The following is a 16,837-nucleotide window of genomic DNA, read 5'->3' as shown; positions in this document are numbered from 1 at the left end:
TGTCATGATCAAAAATAAGTGATGTTCAATCTGCCTAGCCAATGCCTTTCGTTGTAAAGGCACAGGTCAAACATCCCATTCCTTTTTGCTCCCCCAGCTCCTATATAAAGGATTGCAAACTGGCTCTGAGGCAGTGCACCAGTGTGCACTGTCTTGATGGTGGCACCAGCCTCCCTGCAGAGATGCATCCGTGGCCGAGGCAAGGTGCCAGGATGGGCAGGAACTTCTGCCTGGCTTCTCTGTGGTTCTTTAATCCCACTATTTCAGTGGTGCTGTGCAAATACAGCCTCTTGCCCCCAGAGCTGTCTGAGTCTGTCTGTCCCCACCACCGTCTGCTAAGCAGCAGAAAAGGTAAGGCTGTCTAGCAGCCCTGGGATTAGTATGTGAGCAGCTAATTTACAGGGTGGGCCATCACCCTTCCAGATACTGTCAAATGAACAACTTTAAATCACAGGGTTAGCTGTTCAAAGTCAGATGAAAAGACACTCCCCATTGTCTTGCCCAAAAATGCTTTTTCATGTAAAACCCAGAGCAGTGAGCACCTCATTGTTTACTTGCAGCAGAATAAACAATTCTTAATCCACTGATTGTGTGAGAGGGGCTCCTGCTTGGGAGGGTATCTCTTGATTATGTAAAATCCTAAATCGTGCATCTTTGTCTCCTAATTACGGTAGGAACTGCCCTGGTCTTGGGAGTAATAATAGGGCCCTTTGTCCCATTGACAGTGGGCTGTGGCACTGCATCTCCTTCATGGCATTACACCCCCTGGTCAGTCTCTGTCCCTTTGAAGCCCCGTGCCCTGCACCCTAATTAAAGACATGAGCTGGCCCCCGGCAAGGTTGTCTGCAATGCCCATTAGCAGTGGGAGGTGGCCCAGGAGTGCTTTCTGACCCCCTTGGCCTCTCTACCTGTATTATTTAAAGAAGTCTGCTTCCCTGCAGCTGGGGCCTCAGGACACTGTCTATTTTGGTGAGTTTGTGTCTGAGTGTTGATATAATTAGCAGAGAGCTGAAACGCTGCACAGCCGATAGGGAAAATGAGAAACCTCACAGAGCAGGGGAGTTTCTCTGGAAACTTTAGTGGCTCAGAGTTGCTGTCAGACGTGAAACTGTGCTTGTAAAGGTCACCTGACAGCTCTGAGCAACGTCAGCAGTGTAAGCAGAGATGTGAGGATTTCCCGGGGAGAAGCCTCTCCAGATGCTATGCTGGGTTTCTCCTCTTTCTTTTGGCAAATACAATGGAACAAGCTTAAAGTAAAATGTGTGGCTTTTTTAAAAAAGTACATGAACTATAAATTCCTCTCTTGGATTTCACTGTAGCCAGAGCATACCCTTTTTATTTCCTCTCCTTCTCCTCCAGGAGGTTTAGTGCAGTATGCTGTACCAAGAGCTAAAGTATTTTTAATTTTTCCTTCCTCACAGCAGCAAAGAGACAATTATGCTGCTCTCATGCCTAGGTATCTTCTTGAGGAGAGGAGGAGGGAGCTGGTTATGGTGTTGCAGTTACCTCCTTTCTTAGACTCATTCTGATATTATTTCTCAGCCAGGACAGTTTTGCAGTTTGAATGTGGTAAAAGGTTGCTTCTTAATGAATATCATGAGGCTTTCTGATCACAGCTGGTTCAGTATGGCATTGCCTGCAGTTACAAGATTTGGTTTTGCTATATTTTTGTAAGATACAAGAAATAAGACATTGCAGTGTGAAAGTTACTCTCTGCCTGTGTCACACAGCTGACCTGTGACCAGAACCAGTTACCATGAATGGATTCAGGGGAGATTAAGTTTTTGACCTTCTACAGAGCCTGTCCAAACAGTGATTTAATATATTAAGCTCTGTAACTTGAAAATCCTGGCCATATTTTCACAAGGACAACAAAAACAGTTCTCTTCCCCCAGGGTTATGTGCTTCTGTAAAACCTCCATCAAAGGACACCAAAAGCTGTTTACAGCCTACCTTGTTCTTCAAAACAGCCTGCCCAGGTTTTGCTGAAATTGTATAGAGGTTGAACACTGCCATGGAAAGCTATTGTTTTGAACATCTCCCAGGTCTGTAACAGGCACAGTAACAAAAGAACTCAGGCCCTGGAAAGAAAAGTGTTAGGAGTCTGACCATTAGGATCTGTGGTCATCTGCCTCTAGTTTTGCCAGGGTAACCACTGTGAGGTCTTGTTTTTGAAAACACCTATGGGTGAAAAATGCTGTTGTTGTTTCTTGGTGTTACCTGGCTTCACCAATATGGAGTAGACAAATGCCATAGGAATGGTCTTCTGGACTCTATGGGTAAATGGAAGATATCTGTTATGTGCAGTTTGCAATTCAGGCAGGCAGGTCACCAGGTTTCCCCCTTTGCCGGCACATCCACATTCTTCAGTGTGGTGGGATGCTGCCAGGCACCTGGACCTATGTCTTTATTCATTTTAGACAATGTGCATGAGCACCTCCATTTAAGTCAAGGCAAGAGGAAGTGGGTTTTGGGTGAAAAAGATACCAGCTACTTAGAATATGGTATGTTTATTGCCCAGTTACCATTCTTCAAGGCAGTTCTGCACCCTGGCTTTAGGGAGATAAAATAGGAAAGAAATGAATGGATATTTAAAGTATGGAGATTATTTCAGTCATTAGCACCAGTAGAAAAGACTAGTACAATATTAGATTTTTGAAGCAGTAGTCTGACCATGTAAAAGTACATTAAACTGAATGTTAAAAGGGAAAAAAATAAAACAGCCAGAAAAAGACCCTAGTGCCATTCATGTTTTTGCAAATGCCTATCTAAGCAAGTTTAGGAATTCACTTTCTATCTGTTCTCTCCTTATATAGTAGGGATAATCCTTCTGACTTCCTTATTCTGAAGCACACTGCTCTCTACATGTGGCAAGCCTTTTGTGGGAAGAGAGTGTTAGTGATGCTACAAACGTGCAGGAGTGAAGGTGTTTGAAAACTAGATGTTGTTTGCAATTAATTTTACTGTGAGACAGAACTATGGGTATATTGTGGGAAGAGGAAGCTTCTTCCTGCTAGTTGACACTGCTGTTATTGGAATCAACTTGAAGGATCAATGACAACTCATCTTCATTCAGCATTGTGAGGTTATATACTACTTTTCTCTCTGTCACAACTGTTGATGTGCACATAGCCTCATTCCTTGTTAGCATTTCAAAATAAGAAACAGTATGCTGTTTTTATGAAGATGGATAATTCTGAGGTTGTTGTATCCTACATGTTTGTTGAGAGGGATGGAGGGCACTCCAGCATAGACATGTTCATGGACCTCCTTGAGCTCTGCTTTTGCCATACTATATTTTGGGCCCAGCACTCCTTTTTTAGTCACTGAGATTCTACCAGCAAGGACAGTTTAGGCAGAAATTGCTGTGGAGTTATTGAGAACTAATACAGTTAATGCTACAAAACTTGTTACAGCCAAAGATGGAGGTGACAAGGGACAGTGATGTGACACTGCCAATTCAGCTCTCAAGCTGTTTGCTCAATGTCTTTCTGATAGAAACTAGGAACCAACTCCTAATCTCTTGCTGGCAGCATTTTCAGTGCAGGAGCAATTCCACGAGACAGCTGATGACAATGAAGTCCAGCTCTGGTAAATTCTGTGACCAGAAATATGCTGCAGTACAATGCAGTTCTTGGTGAGGCAGAGGAGAGGGTATGCAAGCAAGCTGGTGAATGCATCCTTTTACTGAGCAAATGGAGAAGTAGAATCAGTGGGTTGTCTTGCAAAAGCAGAACAGAACTGCATGTTACATGCCTTCTGAAGTTCCTGTTCAGAAAAGAGAGCTGGGAAACATCTGAAGAGCAGTGCGAGGCCAGCGCTGGCCTAGAAGTGGTCAGCTCACATCAGGGAGCTCATTGTGTGAGGAAACTGGGAATCCAGAGCAGCTGGATAAAAATATTGGCTGGTGAATGGACACAGAGAGTGATGCTCTCATGTGAAACTGTGTGCTGTGTCACATGCTGTTAAATATCTTAGCTTGGCTGCCAGAATAGAAAGTGGGTAAATGCAAAGCTGACTGTAGAGGAAAGCTGCTTGTAAAAGGGCATGCAGGAGGGAAAAGGGGCTGAGCCAAAATAGGTTGTTAGCACGCCTGCCTCATCCTAAGGAGCAGGATTTGTTTATTTGCAGGCTCTCTCAGAGTGCTGGGTGCTGCTCAGCGTGTTGTCAGTCATGTCTGCATGCTGAGCATATCTTAACCTGCAAATGTAGATAAGGGCAAGGGGCTGCAATCCAGATTCAGCTTCACCTATTTGTGAGCCCTGTTCTGATCAGGTGGTTACAGGATAGAGAAACCCCTAGAGATGTATTTCTCCTTATGTTACTCATGAAAAGCGGTGGCCTTTTTTTAACATGGTGGACACATAGATTTCTTTTTTAACTCTTGCTGTTAATTTAAAAATTACAGAAGCACTTGGATTTCATATTTGAAAGATGTGTTAGAAGATAGGAAGAGCTTTTCATTTTCTTACCTTGAAAGAATACCAGAAGATTCACATGAGTTGGTGTGCACAAATAACTGTTACTCTGCATGTTGTGCAGCTTCTAATTTTGGTACCTGTAGAGGACTATTCTGGTCAGGTTTTTTTGCCCTCCAGATATGTTTGCCCTAACTATTAAACCCTTCATTGTTTAAGTTGATCTTCATCTCTTTCTCTGTGATTCCGTCCAGCCAAAGTGTTGATACTTCTGTTTTTTAAAACTTTGACCTTTATTAAGCAAAAAAAGTCATTATGAGAAAATGACTACTTCGTGTGAGTGTCTGCAGGCCATCTGCCATTATCCCATTATTTTGTCTTAGTTGCATGTTAATTGTGTTGAAGTAAATGGTAGAGTAAGCTACTGTTTCACCAGGGCAGAGGTGTTTAAATCTGGCACTGTTGAAGTGTTGTTGGTAAGTGCAATTCATTCCAGTGTTAGGAAGAAGTTTTTACTCATTTTTCTTTGCTCTCACACAAAGGAAGTTTAAACACGACACAGCATGGCTTGCGCCTTTTTATTAAACCTTACAGCAGTTAATTTCACTGGAGTTACCCTCATGGGGGAGTCACTGGTGCGGACACTGGCTCTGCTGCATGCTGACAAATTTCTAAAGCACAACATCACCCTGGTTTATATCGGGTCTGTCCTGGCTCCTACATGATACTTTTCTTGCCTGGACCACAGTGCAGCTGTAGGAATGTACATAACGCTGTGCATCCCTCTATTAATAGAAGGGTTGGTACAGGGGGTTCAGCCTTGGCTGCACCCAAGGGTGGCTTCTTTGAGGGAGAGGATTAAAGAGAGCGACAGAACATTGGTAACAAAATCTGACGGCGAGTGGGGCAGTGGAAGGGGGGGTAAAAGTTAAAAAGTTAAAAAAGTGCCTCTTTTGCCGAGGCTGTGAAGCAGCTTGCACTGAACATCTAGCGGGCTGTGTCCGTCCCCTTAGGCAACGAGGGAAGGGGAGGGGAGCCTCTGCAGCTGGCAGGGAGTTGGCTCCTGGTGCTGCCTGCGGTTCCAGCACATCCCCACAGCGGTGGGCGAGGTCGAGATGGCAGAGCAGCCGGTCCTTTGGGGTCAGACACGCTGGGGAGCTGCGGGGGAGGGAGGCAGGAGCGGGCATTGCAGGACAGCAGGAGGACCCGGAGGGAAGCAGGAACGGGGCTCGCAGCACTGCTGCTTTTCCATCACTCATTAGTGGTGGCTGTTGGATGTTATTTCCCAAGGCCCTGGGTGTGGAGGGCAGGAAAGGTTGTTTTTTGGTTTTTTTAATCCAAAAGGAGATGAGTATCTGGACCTGGGTGGGGTTGCACAGGAGCAGAAACCAGTTGGCTCTTTTTCATCTCTCTCACTGCCTTGTCCCTGAAGAAGTGAAAGAGAAGTAAAGGAATCATTTCCTGAAGGGGAATATGTCTGTAACCTGCTAGCTTTTCTTTCAGAGATGGTGAAAGCCCTTGTATTTAAAACCATCCCTTCTCCATCTCCCTGTCCTTGCCAGGCTGCGGGGGACATTGCCAGTGTGGAGGCTGGGAGCCTGCTCCCACCGCCGGTGTGGACATGAGTCATCAGCAGGGAATCACCCATCTTTCTCTGCTACCCAGTTGTGTTATTTTTAGGTCAGCATAGGAATTTCTTTGCTCATGAGAGCCACATTAATTCTGCAAATAACTTTAAGAGAGAAAGGAGAATAATAACAACAGAGATAGAAAAATACACGGTACTGACTGGGAATTTCAGTGGGAGGAGTTAGACAACTTCATAACTTAATTGTGTATTAATGACTTCTGTCTCAGGATATGTTTCATTCTTTTTGTTTGTTTTCCTTGCTTCTGTTTGTGGAAGTTGCTAAAGAGCACAGACAGGAAAGGAACAAAGTGGTACCAAGCTTTTTATTTTTGATAAGGCCTAAAAATTTAAGACTGTTTTTACTTGTTAACATCCACAATATGGACAACTTTGTATTAGTGAGCTACATGGGTGAAAACTTCAGGTTTCAATCTGTGTGATTTCAGAAGTACAAGCAGAACAATGGTACATGTCACTTGCTCACCAGCAGTCTCGGGTAATGCAGAGCATAGTGTTTTGTTTAATTTCTTGGTAACATAACAGTAAATACAAATATTTAGCATTTTCGTCTTGACTACTGAAATATAAAATCTAGGATTTAGTGGTTGTCTGCCTTACTCTTAATCAAAATCAAGACTGATTAATTTTGCTAAAAATTTGGCTCTGTGTTTCCTTTCTAAATGTCTTTCCATTTCTTAAAGAAGGACAGCTATTTCCTCTGCAGACAAATTGGAGTTGTCTCAAAGGAGAGTGTAATGCAAGGTAACAGGCACTGCTTATGTAAACTTTCCTTGCAGAGGTGCCACTTATGGAGTGTAGCAAATCCTGCCTTGCCCCCTTGAACAAACAAGTTTTGCAAAGCACTGACTATTTCTTAAAGCCTGTTAAAATGATTTTATATCCTAATTAGCATTACAGATTTCAAGAATATGAAATTATTTTAGAAGAAAGCTTTTAATGGTGTGTTTTTACACAAAGATGCATACACTTGTGTGCATTAAGAAAATTTTAAAAAGAAAGAAAAGGTGCACTGGTGTAGTAATTATTAATCAGACCTGCCTGGTGTGATACATGGCCCAAACACCAGGGGCAGCCTGGTTTTTGCATTGTTATATTTTGGTTCTATGTTTTAGGAGTTCTGTTTCCTTACCTGCTTGTTTTTTATACCTCTGCCAGTGAGCCAGAGCCTTAGTATTATATTTGCATGTTACAGATATGAGCAAGTCCAAAACATAAAGGCAAATGAGAATTAAAGTAATTTTAAAGGGGCCTTAGCTGCTAAAAACATTTTTTTCCTTTCTACCTAAAATTTAATCTCTATACTTGGAACTGAACAGCTTTTTTCTCCTTACTCTGTAATCATATTCATAGAAAAATTGAAGACTGTGGCCAAGGCTAGCAATCACATGATAACACAGCAGCTTTTATTAGATACATCTGGAAACTTACCTTGCAAGTAGAGTGCTTTAATTTCTGCACAGGTGTTGAGCCACTGCTTGGCCTGTGGTGCTGACAACCTCAGAACCTGTTCCCATCACTGTTCTCTGCAGCCATGCCATCCATGTTTGACTTGGAACTAACTGCACATGAGCAGACTTGGGAAATTTTAAGGAGAGGGAGGCCTCTCTGTTGGTTTTTTTTTTTGTTTTGTTTTGTTTTGGTGGGGTTTTTTTGTATGTTTGGGGTTTTTTTGTTGTTGTTTGGTTTGTTTGGTTTTGTTGGTGTTTTTTTTTTATGTTCGTCTTGAGCAAACTATTACCATATGTTTCAGATGCTTTATTTGATGTGCTGGTCTTTTCAGACTTCCCACAATTACTAATTTTTTTTAAAGCAGTTTAAGCAAGATGAAAAAATGTTCATATCACCTAGGATTCCTTTCTCTTTTCCTTCTTAAACTGTGGATCTAGGTTTAAAAGTACTGTAGACAGTGACACTACTCAAAGATAGAAAATAGTACTGATGACAAAACAGAGAAATTAATAGTTACACTTCCTTAAAAAAACCCTAATGCTTCCAGTTAATGCACTGTTAGGCATGGCAGCTTACTCCATTTTAAATTAACCTAAGACTTAGTGCAGTGATGCTTGCCTTAACTAGTTAGGTTTTGACACTTATTAGCTATAAGCTTTTCTTGGAGGTGCTAGGAGTCCGTACCTGGATCACAGAGGAAGGCAGGGCATCCACAGCTCCTTCCCATGTGGTTCTGTAAGCTGTGCCACCAGGGCAAGGTGCAGTGCATTTATATGCCCTGAAGAGCCTGCAGCTTGAGGTGACAGGCAGGATTTATGAGGATGTTTCTTTTTTCAGCCAGGTGCTTCTTTCTGACCTAATAAAAAAAGATCTTAATCTTTGTCCCACATTCTTTTTTGTTTGCTGCTTCTTCACTCACAGCAAGGAAAATAAAAGATAAGGAAGAAAGAGAAAAAAAAATACGCTCAAAAGAAGGGAAAGCTTATATTCCTTTTATAAGATATATTACTTAGGTTTGGGGGAGAGGTGGTGGTTCCCTTTGCATGGAAAACACCATTTTTAACTTGCAAAATTTTACTGTCCTGAGGCTAGCAGTTGATACAGGTGTACTGTGAAGGACTTTCACATGGGTGTTTGCTCTGAAAGATTAACTCTCAAGTGCAGCTTTTGATGGGACACCCAAATAAAGTAACACTGAAAATCAGCGTGTTGCAAGAGGGAGGCGAGGAGGAGTGCAAGATGAATAAGGCACACCTCCCTGCTCTGTGGGATGTGTGGCTGCTTGACAAGGATCACTGGCTCCTGCTCAGCCCAGATCCTGGGGATACAGTGCCAGGTGTCAGTGCTCCCAGTAGCTCTGTGGTGCCATCACTGCACCTGCCCTGTCACACACAAGGGGATACAGTTGCTGCACTGGGCTCCTGGGCCCAGAACAGGCCAGGCACATTGGGACCCCAGAGATGCTTCAGGACGCCCTGAGGTCAGGGTCTGTGTCCTTGCAATGCTTCCAGTGGTGCAGGAGAATTGTTTCCAAACCCTCCTTGTTTGTATATTGACATACCAGGAGGAACATGTCAGAAGCACTGCTTGTTTTCATGCAAGGTATTTTCATCACCTCTAAAAGCAATTAATTTCAGTAGCCTGCAAGTTCTTCAGGTGACTACTCATAATTTTTTAATGTTCTTTGGCCCCCAGTGGTTTTGGTGGTTGTGTTTTTGTCTTCACTGAAGATGAAAGCTTTGCATCACAGAATAGGTGCTGCCAAGTGAGCTGGTGGAGAGCCGTGGATACTGATGCTGAAGAAGTACTATGTGTTGGCCATCCCACCCCACCCCCCTGAGATTGTTGTCACACTTGGCATACCTCTTTAAGTAAACATTTGCTTTGTAAATGGCATTGGTTTGGTATTTAATGGAATGCAGGAACTATGTCAGCAGTAATTATACAGGTAGGATGCAAGTGAATTGACAGGAGAGTTAAAACAGTATAAACCTTCAGTGCATATTTATGTCCAAGCTTTCTGGGTACTGTGATAACAATGGCCATGTTATATACACTTCACACTTGCTTCTTTCACCACTCAGGGACTATGAGGCCAGTTGCTTTGTGGGTGACTTGGTTATCTTTTCGTTTTCAGAGAATAAAAAAATGGCTGTGGGAGTTTATGTAGTGATAAAATGCACAACAATGGGAGTTTGTTAGGGATAGGGCAGGGAGGGGGTGGTTTCAGGATTTTGTCAGAAGCCATTTCTAATTGCAGGATGTTTTTTTAATGACTAGGCACATGTCCTTTTCCTTGATGTAGAGAGCAAAGGCAGTATGGGGAAAACCAAGGCCACAGGCAGATGTGAAAAACTCCTAGTGCATATAACATTCTCAGTGACAAAATCTGACTGCCTCATACCCACTGGTGTTTTGCTTCTGGGAAACCCACGTTTTGGCTGGGAGCTGGACCTATAACCACAAGGAACTTGAGGTTGAGTGAAACTGTGTGTCACTTACTGAATGTAGACTGGACATGACCTGTCATGCTGCAGAGCTCACATACCAAATATTTAAAAGGCAGTAGGCTTTGTTGACATGTTGACCAAATGTTGCTGCATAGCCCTTCCTGCCTGCAGCATAGCTTTGATTGTTTAATGCAGTGTTTTATGTGAGAAGCCCTTGTTTAGCTGAATTTGGGATTTGAGAACTTAAGAAAAACAAGAAATCACAGCAATAAAGTGTGGGTAGGAAAAGACAGTGCTTCTGCATTTTTCTTCAGGGCAAACTGGCTGTGAAGGGGGTCCAAAAGTGTCAGAAGTGTTGAACTTGTTTCAGGTCTTCCTCCTCTGAACGTTTCTCCCATTCAAGGAGCACTAGTTTTCCTTTTCAAACAGTCTATTTCTCATAACAGCTTTAAAAAATACCAGTGAAAGTTTATGGAAAAGCAATGTGATGATGATTGACACACAGATATTAGAGTAGATGCAGCAGTAAGTTTTAAGTAGTGGATATGAAAGGTGCTGCTTTTACATTTGCTTTCTATTTAGGTCAGATTTAGCCTCTCCTTGTCGCTGATTTTTTTTTAAATGTTGTTTATTTTAACAGGAATTTTCAGTAAAAATAAAATGGTGTAAGGCCATTGAAATATTTTTTGTTGGACAATGTAAATATTTTCAGAATGCTGTTATCTCAGCTGCCATTCTCCGGTCTGCCCATGTGAGATTGTCAGTTCTCACATTCTTTAAACTTCCAGTGGACTTACTAGCCAGAAACTGGTAGAAAGTGACTGTGACCAAAATGGCCTTTTGTGGTGATACACTGTGGCTTTATTTTGCATTTAACAAGTTCTTGGTATCATGGGGTGAGAGGAAAGAGGATGTCCCAGTGCAAGAAGAATGCTAGTTCTTAAGCTTGCAGCAGTCAGTAAGTAATTTCTGTTTCATTCCTCTCCTTTCCAGGTGTGACATCTGTTGTATCACCTTTCGTACTCATCGGGGCCTACTGCGCCACAATGCAGTCATCCACAAGCAGCTTCCCAGAGATCCCATGGGAAAGCCTTTCATTCAGAACAACCCTTCAATTCCAGCAGGCTTCCACGATTTGGGATTCACGGACTTCTCCTGTAGGAAGTTCCCCCGCATTTCTCAGGTACTCTCTGTTCTTGGTAGATTTAGGTGCCAGCTGCTACAGTGCTTATCTGATGAGGTCGTTGAAAGATTCATCCTGCATGTAGAATATTTTATGGAAGGTACATCACCACTGTTCATGTAGGCTTTAAACACTTCATGCCTCTCCCTTTTCTTTTTTCATCTAAAGAATATTGACACTGGGTAATGTGCCAGTAACATTACAGTTATCCACTGTAATGGCTTTTTCACCATTACAGTGGATAGCTACCAGTGTGAAGATGTATAAAAAATTCTGAAGGAAAACTTTGATCATATTAGATCCTTACCCCTTTGAGCATACCCAAAAAATCCTACATCTGAAATCAACAGGGAGTACACATGGTAAGGAAGACATTATTTATTTTAGTTTACTCTGACAAGGATGTAGTTGGGATATGAAAGTTTTTAATACAAAAAACTTTGAGCAGTCGCCTTACTAACTAAAGAGTGACATCTTCAGTGATTCCTTCACAAAACACTCCACAATGTTGGTCATGTAAAGTTTGAAGGACAGTGGATGGGGAAAGTCAGGGAGGTAGTCTGTAAATATTTTTCTGAGAGCCATAAACATTTCTGTTGGATGATATGATTCCTCCTGCTGTCAAATCTTGCCTATCCTAGATTGGGTCTGGATGAAGCTGCATTATCTATTAGAAAATCAACAGCACAATCCACCAGGACCATGCTTAGTTTCTGCACTTTTCTTACTCTTCCGGGGTTAAAATATTGATTTCCAACTCTTCTGACTGCAAAGTGGTAGACTTGAAATTTGCTTCTGGGCCAGGGGAGCATGTAGGTCTTTCTGTCAGTCTGTTACAGTTTTTGTATAAAACTTAAAATATCAAAAGAAAGAACTTTTTAAACAAAATTTATTTCTTTTGTAATTAATGACAGACATTTAAAGTTATTAAGGGATTTGAATGTTGGTATTTTCCTTTTGTAATAATTTTGCTTGCACTGTGAGAGAAGTTTTATAAAGTATTTAAAGTCTGTAAAGATTTTGCCAGCCCTCTACTAGTATTTTTCTTGGGAGAATAAATGTAATCAGACTTCCCTAACCAAAAAACCACTCTGCTTTAAGCTCTGAGTTTCATTGATCTGCTTTTGGGGGATTTTATTTTGGTTGGTTTACATTGGTTTAGCTTCTTGGATGTCTTTTTTTTTTCTTTTTTTTTCCTTTTTTCTTTTCTTTTCTTTGCTCCTTGTTTCTTTGTAGTAGAGCTAAATGAGATAGCCTACTGCCTGGTTCCTTGCTGTATAGTATGCTGAGGCTCCTGTCCTGTCAATGACACAAGAGAAGTTTCTAATAGGGAAATTTAGGATGGAAAAGAATTTGAGAACCTGAATAGCCTTCTGAAGGAGGTTACTTTTGTAGAAGGGAACTTGTGGAGAATCAGCTCCTAATTCGGATACACCCCTTAGGAGACTAAAGGCTGTGAAGTGGGAATATCTTCATGCCAGGTAGGGGAGGGCTGCTCTAAACCTCTTAACTTAGTCACTGGAAGAGAGAGTGAACTGTTTGTGTTTTGCAGCAGCTTGTGATGCCTTTGCAGTTTGAGATTCCTACTCTAAATATTTTTGCATGTCTTGCAGGTCTGGTGTGAAACAAATTTGCGAAGGTGCATCAGTGACTTCCATCGATTCATTTGCGAGATGTGTAACAAGGCATTCCCCATGCTTTCGGCACTCAAACTGCACACAGAAACTCACGTGGTGGATCAGGGAAAAGACAAGCACAAGCCACAGTCCACAACCCCACCCGGTGAGAGCCCAGACCAGAAAGTCTTCATGGCATCCTTGGGCCTACAGTACACCAAAGACATCAAGCCTGTCAAGCAGGAGGACAATACACAAGACGAGGTCCAAGAAATGCGGCTCAGAGCTCTGAAGAGTAACCTACCTCAGGAACCTGGCAGCACTAGTCTGCTCAGCCTCTCTCCTCTGGAAGCTGCCTCCATGGGAGGGTCATTTTCAGTCCTTCCCCCTACAAAAGAAAACATAAAGCTTCTCTCACTGCAGCCTTTCCAGAAGGGTTTTATTATCCAGCCTGACAGCAGTATTGTGGTGAAACCCATCTCCAATGAGTCTGCCATTGAGCTGGCAGATATTCAGCAGATCTTGAAGATGGCTTCTTCTGCTCCTCCTCAAATCAGTCTTCCTCCACTTTCTAAGGCACCTTCTGTCCCCGTGCAGTCTATTTTCAAGCATATGCCACCACTGAAGCCAAAGCCTTTGGTAACGCCCCGAACAGTTGTCGCAACCTCTACACCTCCTCCTCTTATCAGTGCCCAGCAAGCCTCCCCTGGCTGCATCAGCCCAAGCCTCCCACCTCCCCCTCTGAGGCTGATCAAGAACTCAGTGGAATCTGCCTCTAATTCTCATCTACCCCAGCCAGGAGCCAAATCAAGTCCTTCCTCACAGTTGCTCCTCCAACCCAAAGTAGAGCCGTTAACTCAGCACGAAATGAAGACACAGCTGGAGCAGGACAGCATCATTGAAGCTCTCTGCCTCTAAGTATGGAAGCCAAGATCAAACAAGAAGTCACAGAAGGAGAACTCAAAGCCATCATTGCAGGGGCAGCGAACAAGAAGACCCCAACCATGAGGAAAGTTTTGTACCCCTGCCGTTTCTGTGACCAGGTGTTTGCCTTCTCTGGTGTCCTGAGAGCTCACATCCGTTCTCACTTAGGTATTTCCCCATATCAGTGCAACATCTGTGACTACATCGCGGCTGACAAGGCAGCGCTGATCCGGCACCTGCGGACGCACAGCGGGGAGAGGCCTTACATCTGTAAAATCTGCCACTACCCCTTCACAGTGAAAGCCAATTGTGAGAGGCACCTGCGAAAGAAGCACCTCAAAACAACCAGGAAGGATATCGAGAAGAACATTGAATATGTCACCAGCAATGCTGCAGAGATGGTGGATGCCTTCTGCTCGCCAGACACGGTGTGCAAGCTGTGTGGAGAGGACCTGAAGCACTACCGGGCCCTCCGCATTCACATGAGGACGCACAGCGGCTGCCAGAAGAAGAAGCCGTTCGAGTGCAAGGAGTGTGGCACGGCCTTTTCGGCCAAGAGGAATTGCATTCACCACATCCTCAAGCAGCACTTGCATGTGCAGGAAAAGGAGATCGAGAATTACATCTTAATGGTGGACTGCAGTGCCCAGGAAAGCCAGACAGACCCTTCTTTATTGGAGGACAGCACTTATATGGACCACAAGCCCATGACGCCTTTCCTGGAGCCACAGAACGGCTTCTTGCTGGGAACATCATCTCACGTTTCCATCAAACGTGAACCTGTGGGCAACTTCCCCATGGATTTTGATGAGCCATTGGATTTCTCTCAGAAGAGCAAAAGCCTGAGTGCTGTGCAGGTGAAGCAGGAGAACCTGTTTGGTTCATCTCTGTCCCTTTATGACTGTTCCATGGAGCCTATTGACCTGTCCATCCCCAAAATCCTGAAGAAGGATAAAGATGATGTCCCCTGTGAAGCCAGGAATCAAGAGCTGGCTGCTTCTGGGAACAGTGATAAAGCCTATAACTGTCTGCAGTGTCCTTTGGTTTTTGGTGCCAATGGGAGCTCAGAAACAAACCGGGGTGTCAGACATCCCCAGCCACTGAAAGGTTCGTTGCATTTGACTGTCCCGATCATTTCCCCAGCTCTCCCTGGCAATGCTGCCTTGCTGAGACCCCTGAGGCCTAAACCACCACCACCTCTCTTGCCAAAGCCTTCAGTAACTAAAGAGCTGCCACCATTGGCTTCCATTGCACAGATCATTTCATCTGTGTCTTCTGCTCCCACTTTGCTGAAAACGGAGGCTGCAGACGCCAGTCCCAAGGCAGTGAGCAGCTCCGCTGGGTGTGACAAATCAGGGAATGCCAAAGCTAAAGTGACAATCGTGAGCACCATTCAGAAAGACTCCAGCCTGCCCAGTGACCTGTCTCAGGCTTGTGATCCAGAGCAGTCTCCCGTTGCTGATGCTGGGTTGACTAAGAAAAGAGGTAGAAAGAAAGGAACGAAAAATAAGCCCAAACTTATCAGTAGTGTGGATCTGGAGTCAAGTGGGGAATTTGCTAGCATAGAGAAGATGCTGGCTACCACAGACACTAACAAATTTAGCCCATTTCTGCAGTCCACTGACAATTTCAAGGAAGAAACTGGCAGAAATGGAACAAGTGAGGATGAGAAGGAAACTGCCAAGGATAAGCTGCTGAGAGGGAAGAGGAATGCTTACTCAGACTGCCTGCAAAATATCCCCTGTCCTTACTGTCCTCAAGTCTTTCCATGGGCGAGTGCCCTGCAGCGGCACATGCTCAGTCACACAGGTAAGAGTGCTCTGTGCTCACAGTAGGTTGTAGCTCCTGAGGTTGTTCCCCATGAAGGGCCTCTCCGTGGAGGAATCTTCCTTTCTCTGATGTCTGAATTGTATTTTCCTTTATTATTTTGCTAATCCCTAGCTGTTGCTGTTGCACAGTGGTGGTGGTAGATTTTTCAGAAATGGAATAATCTCCATGTCTTTGAGTATCAGAGGGTAAATAAAACCATTAATAAGCATTTGATTTCAGTGGCATAATTTAGTGTAGCTGGAAAGAGGCTCAGGTTTCAGTTGTTTTGTTATTATTTTCTTGTCTTGAAGGGGAGCATGTTGAGTATTTAATTGTGCCTTACGTGGTTTATTTTTCTGCTTCTGATGGCTGTTTGTTGGCATCAGTAATGATAAAAAAGATCTCTAAAAATGAGAGACAATAAGTGTAGAACTGTGGCAGGAAAATAAAATCATATAGTGCTTAGCATTTTTTTTTCCTTGTGGTGGCTTTTATTTAACAGATCAAAGGAAGATGTGAGAAACTGCTCATCCCTGAGCATTACATAATAGCCTGCCTCTAGGAAAAGTTTCTCCTCAGAGATAGACAACTAAAGGTGGGCACATGCCCTAAGGTGTGGAGATGTGTATGGAATCTCTAGCATTGTGCTGCTGTGTAAGTAACCTCAGACCTGGTGTAAACAAAAGGAGGAATTGGGTAGGGAGATTTATTCTAGGTCTGGGGTTATTTTTTGTTCTTCACTATAAAGGAAATACTGCATTGAATGCTGTGCTGATTTGAAGTTCCCTCATTCTTCCACCCACACTGCAATAAAGTAATTAGTAGATTCTCATCCTGCTCTGGAGGGAGAGGGCAAAGCTCTACTTGCTGTTGTGCCCCTCAAAGTCAGTCACAGTTGTTGATATTATTTACTTCATTATGCATCTCAGCTCCTGGCATAAAGAATAAAAATTAGGGATGTTTATAAGAAACATAGGGGATTTGAGTATGGCCTTATAAAAGTTAGCACTTTTTTTGCTGCTTTTTTTTTTTTAAAGAAAATGAGGTTTCCTGAAATGACTGTGGTAAAGAGGGAAACCTGAAGAGGTAAAAGAGGTTAGCTAAGGGGTTTAAAGGGAATCTGAGCTGTGGAGCAGTCCCTATTACAGTTTGCTTTGGGTGACACAAGGACATAACTTGAAAGATATCAGTGCAACAGTGAGGCTATTGTTTTCTGGTCCACAGAGACCAAATTATTTCATCTTATTAAGCATACAGTTTACTTTGTGGTGAAGGAGACCGCTTTACTCATATCTCAATTGTTTTCCAACACCCTGGTCTCCAAAAAAAATACATAG

The 16,837-nt window shown here is 43.2% G+C and overlaps 1 protein-coding gene across 1 annotated transcript in view; it reads left to right on the top strand.

The window, feature by feature from the left end:
- RREB1 (ras responsive element binding protein 1) overlaps positions 1–16,837 on the top strand; it is a 75,145-nt gene that overhangs the window by 41,575 nt on the left and 16,733 nt on the right. The window contains 3 exon segments of the mRNA XM_036378862.1: positions 10,962–11,151; positions 12,765–13,671; positions 13,674–15,500. Coding sequence (XP_036234755.1) covers positions 10,962–11,151; positions 12,765–13,671; positions 13,674–15,500 — 2,924 coding nt within the window.

Source organism: Molothrus ater, chromosome 1, assembly GCF_012460135.2.
Source record: "Molothrus ater isolate BHLD 08-10-18 breed brown headed cowbird chromosome 1, BPBGC_Mater_1.1, whole genome shotgun sequence".
Taxonomy (NCBI): Eukaryota; Metazoa; Chordata; class Aves; order Passeriformes; family Icteridae; genus Molothrus; species Molothrus ater.
The sequence above is the reverse complement of the archived record's forward strand: the minus strand, read 5'-3'. Positions and strand labels throughout refer to the sequence as shown.